The sequence below is a fragment of the Sinocyclocheilus anshuiensis genome, unplaced genomic scaffold (genome assembly GCF_001515605.1).
Source record: "Sinocyclocheilus anshuiensis isolate Anshui unplaced genomic scaffold, SAMN03320099.WGS_v1.1 scaffold423, whole genome shotgun sequence".
In the NCBI taxonomy this organism is placed as follows: domain Eukaryota; kingdom Metazoa; phylum Chordata; class Actinopteri; order Cypriniformes; family Cyprinidae; genus Sinocyclocheilus; species Sinocyclocheilus anshuiensis.
The window spans coordinates 1,155,028-1,174,372 of NW_015549610.1; the positions used below are offsets into that span (position 1 = coordinate 1,155,028).

The following is a 19,345-nucleotide window of genomic DNA, read 5'->3' on the forward strand; positions in this document are numbered from 1 at the left end:
GTTAACAAACCCTCAAACCTTAACATTTAAGTAGTAAAAGTGAAGTTTTGGCGTTCTTAAGAGAATATCTACATGTACACCATTATTAGGCAACTATTAGTGTGCAGAATTATTATATCATCACTTGCCTAATAATTGTGCACACAGTGTATATATATTGCTGAATGTGCCATCCATTTTGTCCTGGCCAGACTTTCTGGACCGTAATAGTAAGATTTAAATGGTTAAAAACGGTATATTTATTCTCCACTCCAATTAAAGTGTTTTACACCACAATTCAACATTTATTTCTCCCAAACTAAAAGAAATGCATCACATTAATGTTTCTGTGACAAAGCACTTTAAATATTTAATGAGGCAAGCAGAGTTAGGTTTATTGATTATTTGTTGCTAAACTATTGGCCATTATATTCTAACTGTGCATTATTTCTTACACATATTAACTACTTATTAAGTTTTGTGTGAAAACAACTGAAGGCAGCCTGCTGAGAGAAATTATATGAAAGAATATATGATTGAATGAATTGTATGAATGCATAAGGGGGAACCGGTTGTCTACAGAAAAGTTTTGTTGCCATTTTCTTTTCATATATTACAAACACACTCTAATGAAATGAAAATTATATTCTGGTCCAGATACAGCTTGAGGGAATGTCAGCTTGTGTAAATATGTCTGTTTCAGATAGTGTGTACAGAGTCTCTTCCACTGTATAATGCCACGATGCCATGGAATCTTGAAAGTACCTTGCCTTTAATTGTCAGTTGTTGTGATGTTGGCAGGTGAATGACAAACTGGGTTGGAAGCAGACATGCCTTTTTCTGCCTTTTAAATTATTTTGTATTAATTTTGATTCCTTTCCGTGTGTGTTGGTGTGCATGAGATGATACACACATACATACATACATAAATGTGTGGGTAATTTTTTTAAGTCAGTATTTTTTCTAAAAAAAAGAAACAATAATTCACATGCATTGAAGTGCATCAGAACATCACTGCTGGCGTGGTTTAATGCATTAGATGCCAAGTGGGGCATACACGACATTAATAATTATTTATATTCTTTTGAACTCTTTTGATTAAAGACCATCAAAGAAAGACCAGCTTGTAAGTAAAGTTTGCTTGGGTGTATGTGGTGAGAAGATTCTTGGGTAACTTGAATGTTTGCAGTACGTGGTGTTTATCATTCGCAGACTGAAGAAGGAAGTTCCTGGTTTGTCTCATGATAGAAGCTTTAACCTGGGCAGAGCGCAAGCGGAATTTGACGACAACGTAGTAAAAAGTCAGGATGCAGTTTGCTTGATGAACAGCAGAGGGCGCTCGAATGACACAAATCGTCAGGGATAGGCAACATCGGTCCTGGAGTGCCGCTGTCCTGCAGAGTTTAGCTCTAACCCTAATCAAACACACCTGAATAAGCTAATCAAGGTCTTCAGGATTACTAAGGCTACAGACAAGTGAGTTTTTTTCAGGGTTGGAGCTAAACTCTGCAGGACATAGGCACTCCAGGACCGACGTTGCCTACCCCTTGTAAGAAGGGCTTCTTCTTGGCAGACGCTTCCTATGCAACACATTGAACAAAATAATATTGATTAATATTATTGTTAGTTTTTCTGAACACAGTTTAGAAAATAGTAGATTATAAAGCGTTCCCAGTTATTGTTGGAGTTTTATACTTTTATCATCACACGTTTGCAAAAGTTCATGGCAAAAATATCAGACGTACAGTCGTGGCCAAAAGTTTTGGCAGTGACATTAATTTTGTGTTTTGCAAAGTTTGCTGCTTCAGTATTTGTAGATTATTTTTCCACATGTTTCTAAGGTATACTGAAAACAATGATAAGCATATCATACATTTTAAAGGCTTTAATTGGCAAAAAAAATATAATGAGTCAATATTTAGTGTTGACCCTTGTTCTTCATAACCTCTTCAATTCGCTCTGGCATGCTGGATATTAGCTTCTGGGCCAAATCCTGACTGATGGCGATCCATTCTTGCCTTATTAGTTCTCAGAGTTGATCACAATTTGTGGGCTGGGATGTCCTGAAGACTTCTTCACTGCAGTCGAACCTCTCTCCTTGAAGTTCTTGATGATCCGGTAAATGGTTCTTTCAGGTGCAATATTCTTTGTAGCAATTTCCTTGCATGTGAGGCCATTTTGATGCAAAGCGATGATAGCTGCACGTGTTTCTTTGGAGGTAACCATTGCTAACAAGAACACAATTGCTAACAAGAACACAATGGGTGCGTATCAATCAGCTCCCGAGCTCGTGAATCAGTAGATCGTGTACACTAATTCAGTCACTGGTAAGTTCCCTGACTCACTGCACGTTGGGACCGTGATCACTCGAATTCCAATGACGTGACTACGTACAGCGATTGAGACAGCCCTTAAAATGGCCGACTCCCTGATCAGTGCCCTGACTACTGACGAGCTGATTAAGACGCACCCAATGATTGGAAGCGCTTCTTCCCTCCTTTTATAGCAATCAGTCTGCTCTTACAATCTAATTAGTATGATAGTGATTAACCTGACTAGTATTCATTCCAGGGGCGGACTGGGACAAAATTTCAGGCTGGGAAATCTCACACTCATCCAGGCCATCCCACAACAAATTCTGAAACACGGCCAGCCCTATTATTTGTATGACCATCACATAAAAAGGTCTAAATCTTTAGTCTGGGGCTGTGGAAAATAATTAAAGGTTCTCTCTTAAACTGCACCTTCACTTCCCTTTTCCTTTTCTTCATTTTCTCCAATATCTCTACCGCTCCCTTTTTTCTGTCACTTCTTTACCAGCAGGTCTACTGTTATTAACAGAACTGTGTCCACCTTGTTGCAAAACATCCACACCTCATTGCAATTTGTTTGCACATAGGCCTAATGTTATCTCTCTTAAAATGACTAATGGCAAGCTCACACTACATGATTGAAAGACTAGCCGAATCACTGTGTTGCTCACACTACGTAACAAGATTTCTTCTCATCTGTCGTTGTCTTGTCATAGCTGCGCACATATTACACAACACACCGCTAACGAGGTGCACACACTACAAAACATTCAGTGAATAGGCATTCCCGACCATCAGCGAAAATACGTTTTCTCACATAAATTCTATCGAGAAATTACCGCGATTAGGCCATTTCGTCAAGCATGGACGATCAACTGGCCCTTCAATTGGTCTGTGCAGTTGTTTTATCCGAAAGAAAGAAGAAACCACGACAAAAGAGAATATGGCAGAAACAATGGCTTGAAAGACGTGGACAACAAGGACTGTCTATACTGCAGAAAGAGTTGGAGGTAATTAAACAGTACAATGAAATGTGGTATTATATACACAATCTTTGCATTTGTTAAATTTATAGTTGATTTGATTCATTTGTGGCCTTTCATGTCTGTTCATAAAGATGCATGATGAGTGTTTATACCTGCACTGTGATTGGCTGGATTAGTTCCACCTTGTCATTGTGTCGCTCACATTACGAGATCACGTGGCGATAATATCAAACAGGTTTGAAAATGTCGTAGCGTCTGTGATAGCTCCAGACAGGTTCGGATCACGGTGCTGACCTGCTCATACTTAACGAGCTTCGGCGACCACAACGAGCACCGATTTGGTCACGATCCGGGGGTTTTGTCGCAGACTGGAAATCTGTCCACGACAGCAAAATGCAGCCAAAAATCCTGTAGTGTGAGCCTGGCTTTATACCCAAGATTTAACAATTCATACAAATATATTAAAGCACATTTTTTAAAGTGCCTAAATGCCAAAATTAGTACATTGAAAAATCCTTAAACTGATTATTGCATTATTAGGCTGACTCATATTTTTGTGTTGCTGTCTGCTCTAGCTCCCTCCCTTCCTATACAATAAATCCACGTGAATATCTGTCTGTCACGCTTTGGTGATGCAAAATACACAAGGATGAAGGAGATCAAAAGAAAAGTCTTTTAATTAGATAAATCCTAGAGACAAGGCACGGAAACCAACCTAACATAAACGGAGAACGTACGAAGACTAAGGCTGGCTGCACACTAGACGATTTTCAAATCTTAAAGGTGCTGTATGTAGGTTTTTTGACTCTACTAAAGCATAAAAATACCATAATATGTTTGCAGATATTTAAGAAACATGCTAAGTTAACATACTTGTTTATCTGAAAAACAATGCTACAGTCAGTTATTCTCCTTTGAAAATGTGCGTTCCGGGCCGGAATGTTGGTCTCTGTTTTGGTTTGTGAAACCCTCCCACTGCCAGTTTACCCAATTGTATTTCGGGACCCCGGGTTGCCAGTTGGCGGAAAACACAGCGTATTTCATTTGATTCATCGTCAAGTGCGCTCGTTCCTGTTGGTGTCGTCAATCTGGCAACCTGCGTGTGCGTCAAGTCTGAGGAGGAGGGGCCGGGTGAAAAAACCCACTCCAATATTTTGAATTTGGACTGCAATACCTAGTTCAACTACTCGGTGTCAATCCTACATACAGCACCTTTAACCGATTTTAAAACCATGGGAGACCACAGACATGAAGACAGTTTCAACCGATTTTTAGCCTTATAATCCTCTGAATGCACACACTAGACGATTCGACCAGACCACGAGACCACACACTTGTCGATTGTAGGAACGATTTCACAGTAGGCTTGTTTGAGATGAGCAAAATCTGCGCAGAACCCGAGATCAAACGTGACTAGAGAAGAAAACCAAATGGATAACAATCGACATTGTCAGCTGGCTCTCCTGTCGCGCGTTCAGTTTCACAGTGAAAAACAAAGAATAGAAAAGAATATGGGTGATGTTCTCTGCTTTCATGGCATGTTTGATACACAATTACTCGCTAACAAAGGGTATTCGTCCAATTCAATGCATATTGTATGATTTTTTGTTGTTGTTAAATTAACAAAATCACTGGTAAATAAAACACACCTTAGTATCTATATTTTTTGTTTGAGTATCGATACTTTGGATCGATACGCCCATCCCTAGTAAACATCAGAGTTTGATATTCACGATTTGAGTTTGGGGACGCTCAGTCTTACTGAGTCACTTACTGGTTCTGGTTCACTTACGTCGGTGGTCGTGCTGGGGCTGCCGATTTTGGAAAGTTTTTGCTGGGATGGACATTTTAAAAAAAATCTGAAATTCGCTTTTGCGCCATTATCTCTTATTAAAGTTAATCTTGTTCGCATTCTGTACAGTTCATGTCTGATACCACGCGCTAGCGTCACGTGTTCATGAGGATTAGGCTAATCATCCCATATAGAAAACATCACAAGTAAAATTAATGTTTATAAAGATAAACATGGGTTTATTATAGCCCACTTACAATTTACATTTTAGAGATCATTACAAATAAATTATTAAATGCTAAAACTGAATAAATTTAAATGAACAAACTTGGCGTTGCATTTGCAACTATGTGAAAACAGGGGGTGCTGCAGCCCTACTTCCCGCGTCCCTGCTTGCGACAAGCCTTGAATCGGGCCACCGTATGCCAAAAGTCCCCGGATGGTTACTATTTCAGGTCGATTTTTGAAGTGTGGATCCGTGCACACTCTAATGGCTAAAATTGCCCACAATCCATTGCGCTTTGGCGAAGGATTCAGTCCAGAACTACAAACACGAATAAAACGCGTTAGAAAAACTACAAACGTGGCGGATGCGCACGATCGACAGTTAGGTAGAGAGGTTTACAAAAAGGGGTTTGAGTTACTAATATCAACATTTAACCTGGTAAAAAATATTTATTGTTATCCGTGTTATATTTCATCTGCAACAGTAATGTGAACGTTTATAAACATCCATTTGGTCATGTACTTTCAAATGCATCATTATGCATAATCATGAAATAAAAACATAATGGAAACACAGAACAGGCAGACATGTTACACTATCTGCTAAATGTAGTAATGTAACTTTACAATCGATAATAATGATGTCCTTTAGCACAGTATTCTGACTGATGATAATAATGGGGTGCTCCTGACAGCCTAACAGGTGCTAGCACTTTAATACTCAACTAGATCAATAAAGACAAAACTACAGTATTGTATTAGAGATGAAACTGACATGCACTCGAAGCCCTGAACAGGTTAGTAATTTATTTCACTACATTTCACTGCTTCTTCTGGCCGCTTCCTCTCATTCATTGAGTCCCGCACATCGATTGCTGTGGTCGAAACCATTTGACGGAAGCGCGGAACACACGTGAGCTGATTCATTTAGCGCAGCGCTGCCAGTCAAGACGATTTATAATTTATTAGCGATTTATTAGCGAATGACAAAATCGGAAATGATCACTTTGGTACATTGAGAAGGCAAACATATTAATAATATTAAAAAGAAAAAAAAAAAACAGGGCTGCGGGCCAAATCAGCCGCCAGGCCACCGGGAATCGTCCCGGTGCTCCCAATGGCCAGTCCGCGCCTGATTCATTAACACTTTCACATGTGCCGCTGATATGATTAGTAAATTAATGTTAGCTGGTCATTTTGTGTCAGGATCAAAAAACAGTGAAATTGTTTTTTTTTTTGTGAAAAGTTCTTTTTTTGGCCAATGAAGCTTTTAGCAATTATTTAAAATGCATCTGATCACTCTACACAATAATCTAGAAACAATGTGAATGAACACCACAGCAGCTTAAGCAGCAAACTTTGCAAAACAAAATTTATGTCACTGCCAAAACTTTTGGCCATGACTGTAATTTTTGGTAATCATTTGATTTCAGACAGATTAAAATAAATAATCAAACAAACACTGTCTGATGTATGGAAGCAGTTTAAACATTTTAGACTATAATTTGGTGTAGGTCTGTCACTATAAAACCCTTACTGGACACAAATTACAGCATATTTCAAATGCAGTTGCCATAACCAAAATGAATAGTAAAACGCTTTAATTGTGTGTATTTTGTTGATGTGTGCAGTTAATTATGTTAAAGTTGTTGCGCCCACTTGTGGTTAATAAAGGAACACAGCTGTTTGTTTGGATTTGTGCTTTGAGGTGGTAAACAGAGAAAGACTGCTTTACTGCGGTCAAGGGCAAAGGTAAGGGACCTATTTACACACAGACAAACCGACACGCAGTACGTACACTGACAGAGATAATAGCCTACATCACAGACAGAGAGACAGACACACAGACTGTTTTGGTTGTGCAAGTTAAGTGGGCTTATTTGATTAGCTTTCATTCTTTCCTTTACCATTCTGGTTTTCTCAGCATAAATGCATCCACAGTTTGCCATTAGCAATCAGCCTGTGTCTCGTGCAGAGGTCTAAAGGCCTATAGATTTATCTTTATGTGGTGCGCAAGGGTGATTGTAATTGCAATGGAAAGTTTTTCTAAATTAGTCAGCGTTTCTGAGATGTTTCGCACATGTGGTTTGACTCAAAATAAGAGATGATTAAGAATTAAAAAGTGATTTATTTTAAAGATTTTATAATTCAGACTGAAAGTGATTGGTGGCTTAAGGTAGGCCAGTGTGTGAGTATGCACAGACTGGTTGGAATGTCGTGTCCGTCTAGGTTTCCTGTCTATGAACGTAATCTGCGGGAAACAGGCAACGTTTCCCAACAGTCTCAGCATGACGATAAGCTGCTTTTTATCAGGGTTATGAGTCCGCACTGCAGTTGGCACTGGTTGTGTCACACACATATACACACACACAGAGCCTCAGGTGGTCGGACATTGAACGGGTTTTATGTAAATGGCCAGCGAACGGTGTGAAAAGGAAACGGAAATGTATCTTTAAGCACATCTTTTCCTCTGCGGACATATATACTTATATACAGGCACACACACGGCTGCTGGAGCTTCTCATTTTTTCCCCAAAGGTCTTTGGGACTGTGCCTATATCACCCCAGCAGGAAGTAGGGGGCGGAATGCCATGGCCGGGGTGGAATGTTCCACAGTTCTAAAATGTGCGGTCGGGAAGTATGAGAGGGGAAAAAGGGAGAACGAGAAGGAGACGAGAATAAGAATGAAAGAGACTCGAAAGTTGTTTATGTCTTAGGTTAAAACGTGTCTTTAGGGTATGGCCGTGTCACTTTTTGACAGTCAGGTGGATTCAGAGGTTTAAACTGAGCTGTCAGGCTTTCACTGACTGACACGATGGCCTTGTTTGCTCAATTAATACTCTTTTGTCTGTGTGTGTGTGTGTGTAATGCGCTCGGATGATTCCGTAATCTTGTATTACACTGGCGCTTACGGTGTGTGTTGTAGCCCGTAGGCACTCCTTACTTATTTGTTAGCTGTCTTGTTGACTGTTTTCTTTGCAGACTATGTATGGAGCTCTTTTTAGTGAGGGGAGTTTTAGTTCTCTGCTGTTAAAGGGATAGCTCGCCCAAAAATGACAATTCTGTCATCATATACTCAGCCTCATGTCGTTCCAAAACTGTTTGACTTTCTCTCTTCTGTTAAACACAAAAGAAGATACTTAGAAAAATGTATTTTTTGTCCATATAATTGGATCCATTGGGGCAAAAATAGTTGTGTTGCTTGAAAGAAATAAAGTCATAGAGCTTTGGAAAGACACAAGGGTGAGTTTCGACACGAGCGCGTGTGCGTACGTGTGCAAAAACGCGTATTTGTGTAATGTAGGTGTGTATTCGCTGCGGTCTGGCTCATGAAATTCTGAAAGAAATGGTCATTGTGTTGAATACTCTCTTGGGTAATGCTTGCCGTAAATGTGTGTGTGTGTTTCTCAAAGCCCAAAATAATTCTCCCTCTATGTGGTTTCAGGATGGGTCCTACCTTGCTGAGTTTCTGCTGGCTAAAGGTTATAAGGTGGGTAAGCCAATGTAACCCTTAAAGGCATGCTACAAACCCGTCAGAAATCATTCCCACATTGATCTGATGCAAATATCTCACTGTCTGTTAATAATCAAATATGAAAGTTCATAAGATTTCAATTAAAATGGGTTGCATCTCATTTAAAGGTTTAATAGATAAAGAAATATTTGACTGTTCAATTTTTGGGTCAATTTTTTAATGTTTTTTTTTTTTTAAGTCTCTTATTCTTAGCAAGGCTGCATTTATTTAATCAAAATAAAAAAAACTTTTACAGTAAAAGCAGTAATATGGTGAAATATTATTACAATTTAAAGTAACATTTTAGGTAATTTTTTCAGGATTCTTTGATCAGTAGTTCAAAATAACAGCTTTTACTTAAAAAAAAATTTGTAACATTTTAAATATCCTTGCTGTCACGTTTGATCAATTTACTGTATCCTTGCTAAATAAAAGTATTAGTTTCGTAATAAAAAACTTAGGACGGCAACATTATGGAATTCGTATTTCAAAAGAGTGTTAAATTTTCACAGCTGAAGCATGTGCTTTGCTATTAGCTTTGGAATATATTGAAAATACACAACAAAAGGATTCTATCATTTTTACGGACTCTAAATCATGCCTTCAAGTAATGGACTCTTTAAAAACTGATCATCCTTTGATCGATTGTATTTTAACCAAAGTGGACCATCTACAGAATCAATTCTATTGTATTATTTTTTGCTGGGTTCCAGGCAATGTTAGGCTTTCAGGAAATGAGCGAGCTGATGCAGCTGCAAAGGAGGCTTTTAATCAGGAAGTAAACCCATGTCAAATTCCTCCCTCAGAGATCAGACCTATTGTTAATCGTTATATATTAAATAAGTGGCAAGGAGAGTGGGATACATGTACAAATAATAAATTACATGAAATACATCCAGAAATTTCAAACAGATTTTTATTCTCTTTTAAAACTAGATTTGATCAAGTGGTATTTACCAGATGTCGCATATCATACAAGACTGACTCATGCATTTTTGCTTAAAGGTGAAGACCCTACTCAATGCATGTTCTGCAAGATTCCCCTTTCTGTCAAACATATTTTATTGGACTGTCCAGCTTTTAATGTATGTAGAAAACTCTTTTATGAAGCGAACTCACTTAAAGAGTTATTTAGTATAATTATGGCAGAAAAAGTTTTAGGATTTTTATCATATGTCAATGTAAAAAATATTGTGTAATATAACTTGTGTTTGTTTGTTTGCTGGTTTTTATTGTATTTGTTATACTTGTATTTTTAAATTGTTTTTGCCATGAAAAAAGCCTTAGATGCTGACATGGCATTAAATAAATATATACTACTACTACTACTACTACTACTACTATAAAAACCTTAGTGATCCCAAACCTTTGAACAGTCGTGTACATAAATTCAGTTTAAAGTCCTATATACTTAAAAGACTGGAATTTTTCTTGTTTTGGGCAGGTTCACGGTATCCTCCGCAGGTCCAGTTCTTTTAACACGGGCCGGATTGAGCACCTTTATCATAACCCTCAAACACACACAGAAGGAAGTGAGTTTCACATAAACACACCTGGCTGTGATATGCATGTTTTATGATGTTTGTAAATGCATAAATGTCTTCTAACCTGTGTAAAATATCACTAGGCATTGGATCCGCTAAGGGTTGTAAGTTGTCCATTCAGTATTTTTAATTAATTTTTTTAAGGTATTTTCCTTTATGGTTGCAGTCTAAACATTCTTAAGCACTATTTGGACGGTAATTATTTATTTTGGGTGAAGTCTGAGAAAATCATTGGCATGGCTCCTCTGTGATAAAAGTCATGCATTTGGACTGCAGTTTTTCACAGGGGAGACAAAGAAGTTTTCTATTTTTATTCATATAGGGGATGTCATATACACAATGCAGTTAAATATGGTTGTCACTCTTCTTTTAAGTGCTTAATCCTGTTTTGTACAAACAAGAGTTTGCCTATTTATGGGAGTGCCAAAAGTCTACGACAGAATTCACTCTCCAAAATTATTATGTATACAAAAAAATGCCGGACAGTTATAGTGCCCTACAGTGGGAAAATGCAGTACATACTAAGTTACAGCTGAAAGATGCCAAAAGTTTCACAGGTTTAGAGGTGACTACTGTACTATGTACAGAAAGTTAGTTGGATAGTTTACGGAAACCAGCTTCCTTTGTAACAAAAAAATATCCAAATTCTAATTATAAAAGTGTCAATTTAGGCCCAGTTCATCCATATGAACTGATTCATCCATATAAAATGACCAAATTTAACTTGACCAGGAATTTTCTCCTGGATGGTGGGAGAAGTTTGAAATTGTAATAAAGTCACTTATTAGTCCCTGTGCTAAAGGTTATAAGGTGGGTAAGCCAATGTAACCCTTAAAGGCATGCTACAAACCCGTCAGAAATCATTCCCACATTGATCTGATGCAAATATCTCACTGTCTGTTAATAATCAAATATGAAAGTTCATAAGATTTCAATTAAAATGGGTTGCATCTCATTTAAAGGTTTAATAGATAAAGAAATATTTGACTGTTCAATTTTTGGGTCAATTTTTTAATGTTTTTTTTTTTTTAAGTCTCTTATTCTTAGCAAGGCTGCATTTATTTAATCAAAATAAAAAAAACTTTTACAGTAAAAGCAGTAATATGGTGAAATATTATTACAATTTAAAGTAACATTTTAGGTAATTTTTTCAGGATTCTTTGATCAGTAGTTCAAAATAACAGCTTTTACTTAAAAAAAAATTTGTAACATTTTAAATATCCTTGCTGTCACGTTTGATCAATTTACTGTATCCTTGCTAAATAAAAGTATTAGTTTCGTAATAAAAAACTTAGGACGGCAACATTATGGAATTCGTATTTCAAAAGAGTGTTAAATTTTCACAGCTGAAGCATGTGCTTTGCTATTAGCTTTGGAATATATTGAAAATACACAACAAAAGGATTCTATCATTTTTACGGACTCTAAATCATGCCTTCAAGTAATGGACTCTTTAAAAACTGATCATCCTTTGATCGATTGTATTTTAACCAAAGTGGACCATCTACAGAATCAATTCTATTGTATTATTTTTTGCTGGGTTCCAGGCAATGTTAGGCTTTCAGGAAATGAGCGAGCTGATGCAGCTGCAAAGGAGGCTTTTAATCAGGAAGTAAACCCATGTCAAATTCCTCCCTCAGAGATCAGACCTATTGTTAATCGTTATATATTAAATAAGTGGCAAGGAGAGTGGGATACATGTACAAATAATAAATTACATGAAATACATCCAGAAATTTCAAACAGATTTTTATTCTCTTTTAAAACTAGATTTGATCAAGTGGTATTTACCAGATGTCGCATATCATACAAGACTGACTCATGCATTTTTGCTTAAAGGTGAAGACCCTACTCAATGCATGTTCTGCAAGATTCCCCTTTCTGTCAAACATATTTTATTGGACTGTCCAGCTTTTAATGTATGTAGAAAACTCTTTTATGAAGCGAACTCACTTAAAGAGTTATTTAGTATAATTATGGCAGAAAAAGTTTTAGGATTTTTATCATATGTCAATGTAAAAAATATTGTGTAATATAACTTGTGTTTGTTTGTTTGCTGGTTTTTATTGTATTTGTTATACTTGTATTTTTAAATTGTTTTTGCCATGAAAAAAGCCTTAGATGCTGACATGGCATTAAATAAATATATACTACTACTACTACTACTACTACTACAAAAACCTTAGTGATCCCAAACCTTTGAACAGTCGTGTACATAAATTCAGTTTAAAGTCCTATATACTTAAAAGACTGGAATTTTTCTTGTTTTGGGCAGGTTCACGGTATCCTCCGCAGGTCCAGTTCTTTTAACACGGGCCGGATTGAGCACCTTTATCATAACCCTCAAACACACACAGAAGGAAGTGAGTTTCACATAAACACACCTGGCTGTGATATGCATGTTTTATGATGTTTGTAAATGCATAAATGTCTTCTAACCTGTGTAAAATATCACTAGGCATTGGATTCACTGGGTGTTGTAAGTTGTTAATTCAGTATTTTTAATTTATTTTTAAGGTATTTTCCTTTACGGTGGCAATCTAAACATTCCTAAGCAATATTTGGACTGTAATTATTTCTTTTGGGTTGAAGTCTGAGAAAATCATTGGTATGGCTCCTCTGTGATAAAACTCATGCATTTGGACTGCAGTTAATCACAGGGAAGACAAAGAAGTTTTCTATTTTTATTCATATAGGGGATGTCATATACACAATGCAGTTAAATATGGTTGTCACTCTTCTTTTAAGTGCTTAATCCTGTTTTGTACAAACAAGAGTTTGCCTATTTATGGGAGTGCCAAAAGTCTACGACAGAATTCACTCTCCAAAATTATTATGTATACAAAAAAATGCCGGACAGTTATAGTGCCCTACAGTGGGAAAATGCAGTACATACTAAGTTACAGCTGAAAGATGCCAAAAGTTTCACAGGTTTAGAGGTGACTACTGTACTATGTACAGAAAGTTAGTTGGATAGTTTACGGAAACCAGCTTCCTTTGTAACAAAAAAATATCCAAATTCTAATTATAAAAGTGTCAATTTAGGCCCAGTTCATCCATATGAACTGATTCATCCATATAAAATGACCAAATTTAACTTGACCAGGAATTTTCTCCTGGATGGTGGGAGAAGTTTGAAATTGTAATAAAGTCACTTATTAGTCCCTGTATAAAACATTTGCCATTCAAATAGGTCTTTCAGTCTGTATTTGGCTTTGAAAGCAAAATTAAATAAAATTAAATTCAAAGTTTTGCACAAAAATCTAGAAATGGATTCTCCAGTTATTTCTTTTTTTTTTTTTCTTCTTTTTTTTTGTGCTCCGTAAACAATTTAATAAACATTTCAGACATGGATATGACCTCTTTGTTTTGGGTCTCTGGTTGTTTTCGCTTAAGTGACAATCTTTAAACTTGAGCCGATGTGGAGGAAAAAATGTTTAAACTTCAAACTTTTCAGATTGCTCTGTCACATTTAAGAGGAATGAAATTCATTCTTTTATTCTGTGCCTTATAGACATGAAGTTGCACTACGGAGACTTGACTGACAGCACGTGCTTGGTAAAGATTATTAATGAAGTCAAACCCACTGAAATATACAACCTTGGAGCACAGTCTCACGTCAAGGTAAAACTCTCTCATTCTCCCAACTTCTAGCTTACTTTCTCAATATTTCTCAGTCACACAGATGCTCTTTGTCTTTCGACTCTCAAAATCTCCTCCTGGACAGACACAAACTGTTTCATAATGACTTTGGTTTCTTTCTCGGTGTCTGTGAGGTGAACAAATGACCCCATCCAAGTAATACTTTGGAAAGAAAAAAACTCTTAACCAAATAGAGAAGACTTTCTTTCACTCTCTGTTCCTTTACCCACACCCCTAATGTCTAGTCATCTGGGATGAGGTCAGGGGGATGTTAGTCAGAGCATTGGCCATCATGGTGTGTGTGAACTTCTGTGTGGGTGCTCCACAGGGTAATTTATGGGAAACAAGAACAAACGGCAGTTAAAGTGAGGGAGAGGAAGGGAGAGAGGAAGATGATGGAATAAGAAGATCAAAAGCAGAATAGGGACGAGATAATTCGGAGGGATACGCATGAGACATTTCTGTTGATATTGTTTCCTTCAGCTACTCATGAGTTCAGTCACAGGAAAAACCAATTAAATCTGTTCAGCTGGGTATCAGAGAGAAACAACAGTGTCATGTTTTTTGCTGGAGTTTATTATGTTTCAACCACACAAAGAAAACAACTGAATGCTCCATAAAACAAGTTCTTTGGAATAATTATACTGACCGGGAATTAAAAGATTTGTTCATCCAAAAAATAAATTCTGTCACCGTTTACTCACCATCTTCCTTAAAGTAATGCGGCTTTGGTACTACATGAGAGTGAGAAAACGATGACTGAATTTAAATTTTTGGGTGAAATTTTCCTTGAAAAGCATTTTTTCGCAAACCATTTATCTTCCGTTGCGTGGTGTAATATTGTTGGTTAATATTATTTTACCCCACTCATGTGGCATTTGTTACGGAAGAAAAATGAAAGTAATTTTGGAAGCAGGAGAAGTTACTACATCTGATGAGAGATCATGGAAACTTTTATTGAACAACATGCACTGATGAATCATCCACAATAAGACCAGAGACATTTTATTAAGAAAATGAATAGAGTCATTTTTGATTTCCTGCTGTCAAGCTCAATCAAAAACATACTAAGGGGCCATTCACACAGAATGCGTTTTTGACAGACATGTTTTTGCTTGCATCTCACGTCTTTTGCAGTATATCACACATGACACAGCACTCTTTTTGTTAAATCCTTCTTCAGACTGTGCTTTTTTTTAACTCCACCCCGCCTCATCTCTCGTTTTTAAACACAAATACGCATCTTGTGTGAACAGCCCCTCAAGTAATTCTTACACCATTTAATGACCGCTTGTGTTTGATAACTACAGTGTCTTCTTTTGGACACTCAAGTCATATTTAAAATGTATCAATGTCATTGTATTATGTATTAGTACAAATAGTGCTTTTCAAGTATTAACACTTTTTTGATCCAGTTTTGGTGGATAAATTTACTGTGTTTTTGAGCTATATTTCTTTAAAACAAATGTGACTTGGTTTGATATTTTGTTATATAATGGCAATACATTCATACATTTTTAAAAAGGGCTTAACTGATCAAATACCTTTTGGAGTGACAGTTTGTCTAAAATGATTCATGAGCCTCAGTGGTTGGTTTGTAAGTCAGTAGGATGGAAAGTGCACCTGTGGGCTGAAAACGTACTGTTAAATACAGCAGCTGTCGTAATATGGAACTAAATAATTCAGGTGGAAACTCACTGCAAAACACTGGCCAAAAGACAGGCATCCATTATACTGAATGGGAGGTGTTCTGGGTGTCCCATCAGGAGGATCATCTGCTGTGATGACAGATAATGGCAGGATGTTCACTGTCACAATTAATTTTGTACTGCTGTGGCTCCTCAGCCGAATAAACAGTACTTTAAGCATAGACATAGGACTAAGGGAGAGTATAGTTCATATTTAAAGATTGCTGTTATACTACGACAACCGCAGGATTGCTATGTGGAAAAATAAACAAGCTTGATTTAACTACACCATCAGTTTAGGCTTGCAAGTGTGTGCGTTTGCCGGGAGTGTTCATTAAAGATAGGTGTTTCAATCAGTGCCCGCAGTAATGAAGTGGTAGATCACTGCTACTCTCTGATTGTAGTTTACATTTTTTACTCACCGCACTTTGTTTGGATATGGCAGAAAGAGTGGCAGAGAAAACACATACACACACATGCTCGGTTTCCAGTTTTTACACACAGGGGTCAGCAAAGTGCTATTTTGTTTGAGAGTACTGCTTGGTGGTTTTTTGTAGGATATTCGTTTATGCTTAAAGGAATGTTTCAGGAAGAAAGTGATGTGCTTTTTTTCCTCCATGCACATTCTGTCTTTGTCTGTGAGCATTTATAGTCTTGTTTATAAGTTATTCAAATAAATCAGATGGAGAAATGACAGAAGGACGACAAGCATAAAGACTGTAATGAACTGTGATTGAGTTGAAATAAAGGCATGGGGTGTTCAGGTCTAATGTTGCATAACAACGTTTGAACATTTGATTTTCTTCTAAGATCTCAGTTACTCTCTGTAATTATGACCAATTAAAATGGGAATGATTGTGTGTGAGTGTGTGTGTTTATATATATATGCACATATGTAGAGTTCGACAAACCATTCCTGCCTTTATTCTTTTCCTCTTTATTTTACACTTTTAACATTTCACTTTTTTATGTTCAATGTTGTAATAAAATGTATGCATAATTTAAAAAGGAAAATTATGGCAGTGAAATTTTTTTTTATATTTAATAAAAGCACAGTATTCTGTACAAACATACATAGTGTGTATATAATTGTGTTAATTTAAAGAAAGTTTAAATATTATTTTCAATAAATATGATAGATGGATGGATGGATAGATAGATATTCAGTACAAACATATTCCAGTATTTGTATATAATTACATGGTCAGTAGAAGTTTGTGTTATTTTCAATAATAATAATAAATAATAAATAAATCAATGCATTAAACTGATCAAAAGTGATATCAAAGACATTTATAATGTTACAAAAAATTCTACTTTTATTAAATGCTGTTCTTTAGGCTTTCTATTCAAAGATATTAAGCAGCACAACTGTTGTCATTAATAATAATAGAGAATGTTTCACGAGCAGCAAATGAGCATATTAGAAGGATTTCTGAAGGATCATGTGACACTGAAAACTGGAGTAATTGTTGCTGAAAAATCCGATTTGCCATCACAGGAATAAGATGCACTTTAAAATGTATTCTGATAGAAAACTGTTATTTATTGTAGTAATACTTCACAATATTACTGTTTTTACTGTATTTTTAATCAAATAAATGCAGCCTTGCTGAGCATAAGAGACTTAAGAGAGTCAGAAACATTAAAACAATCTTACCGACTCCAAACCCTTGAAAGGCAGTGTGTATCTTTTCAAAAGAAGTTTGTACTAATGATTCTGCTTTGATATGTGCCTGAATAATATCTCTAAATCTAATAATTAATTTAAAATGGAAAAATATTAAAATGGAAAACTTGCAGGGCAGCACCTGTTAGACATGCAGAATAGTATGAAATGTAAGGTAATAATAACAATAATACAAGTACTGAATTATTCAGGTGGGATATACCAGCTTCAGGAGGTCCATGTGTGCAAACACAATAGAGAGATAAAGGCATCTATTTACATGTGAATGTGCACTGTTCCAACTGGCATGACAGGACCTTGTCTCCAGCGTGTTGTTTGGGGATGACAGGAACAGTAAAAGAAAAGCCGTAAATAATGTCGGTTCGATGTCAGCGTGCGATCGCGGCTTTACTACAAAAGAGCACAGTGTACTTTACATGTTGATGTTTGTACAAGTTTAAACCTTGCGGTTATTATCAAATTACCACAAATGGAGCTGCCTTGTGGGATAGCACACTGCAATTAGTCACGTTTGACCACATCAAACTTGGATCACATGATAAACTGAGTTGAAGTGCCACTTTTTTTAGGCTGAGATTGAGAGCAAAGTCACGTACTTAGATGGTTGCAAAGTTAATTTTTATACAAAAAATCCATAAATTAATGGACCCTATTTAACTAGAAGAGCTTGATGCTTAATTTAATTTCTTTCCAAATTTGACTTTTTTCTTTAATGCTAAAGTAGTTCAGATTTAATTAAGAAACTGAGATTACAAAAAATTACATCTGTGGTATTTGGGCTAGTATTGTTATCTTTTGACCTTTCCGTTACCTCGAAGCATTTAGTATGTTTCTCTTCGACTGAAAGTCTGTTTGTGAATGTGTTTTTGTGTTTGCACAGATATCTCTTAGCACCGGCAGAATCTGTTTGCTCATCGTGTTATGTACAGTAGGGTGTGAGTGGCATAGGCTTTGTGTTTGTGTTTGGATTAGTACAGATCTGTAGCTAATATGCAGTTGTTGGACTGGAACGTTGCAGTATGTATCATGTTTTGTGTTCTTTTGCGAACATGTTTGATGTGTAATGTAAGTGTTGTCTTGGGAAGACTTTGGCATTGTGTGCATGTTTATAGACTGATGTGACACAGCAAACATGCAAGAGGATGCAGGATTGAGTGACACGCTGAAAGATAATTCACCTTTGGTGAAATGTAGCACAAAAATCCTTTCTGCTAATGGCGACAGAATTTTTTAATAAGGTCGTGCTTGCAATGTAGGAGATTTTGTGTAACACTGAGCCTAAGTTTCCTTGTTAGCTAATTAGGTGTCTAGAGGACGCAGGCGCTCTCACTTTCACACAGATACTTGCAGTTAATTGCTTGTGTAAATCATTCCACTCTTGTCACCTGCAACGACTGACGTCACTGCCAACAAACAGGCCTTTATTCAGTGGCATTACATCACGTTAAAAACACGATTTTGATTTATCTAAATGACAGCGCCTGTGAAGCAAGTGATTAATTATGAGTGATAAAAATCTCTGCACTGCCATCTCTGTCACTCATTAAAGGGTGGGAATGCAGATGCATTTTAAACATGTTTGCTTGTGTGGTAGACATGTTGTATAACATGCTCATTCAGACACTGGAAGTGGTAGAAAAGTCATATGACATTTACTGGTAATCTCTTTTTTTGTTTGCTTTTCAGTAGACTAATCATTATTATCATTATTTAAAGTTTTTAACTAATTATTTTTATTTGTATATAAATATTTGGATATTTACAATGTATTACTTTATTTTTTTAATTAATTTTATTATAATTAATGGGACTTCTTTCTTTCTTTCTTTTTCTTTCTTTCTTTCTTTCCTCAGTAGACTAATTATAATCATAGATTTTAGTTGATACGTTGTATAAATATTTTAATTGTAGATTTCTATATATTATATTATAATTAATGGGACCTACAGTATATATATATATATATATATATA

The 19,345-nt window shown here is 36.3% G+C and overlaps 1 protein-coding gene across 5 annotated transcripts in view; it reads left to right on the forward strand.

Moving 5' to 3' along the window:
- Positions 1 to 19,345, forward strand: part of LOC107659207 (GDP-mannose 4,6 dehydratase) — a 74,856-nt gene that overhangs the window by 1,450 nt on the left and 54,061 nt on the right. The window contains exons 1-4 of one of the 5 annotated variants that reach the window (XM_016448069.1): positions 5,982 to 6,091; positions 8,740 to 8,784; positions 10,253 to 10,340; positions 13,867 to 13,976. In XM_016448069.1, the coding sequence (XP_016303555.1) occupies positions 6,059 to 6,091; positions 8,740 to 8,784; positions 10,253 to 10,340; positions 13,867 to 13,976 (276 nt within the window). In that variant the 5' untranslated portion in view covers positions 5,982 to 6,058. The other 4 variants (XM_016448068.1, XM_016448071.1, XM_016448073.1 and 1 more) reach the window with 4 other exon arrangements.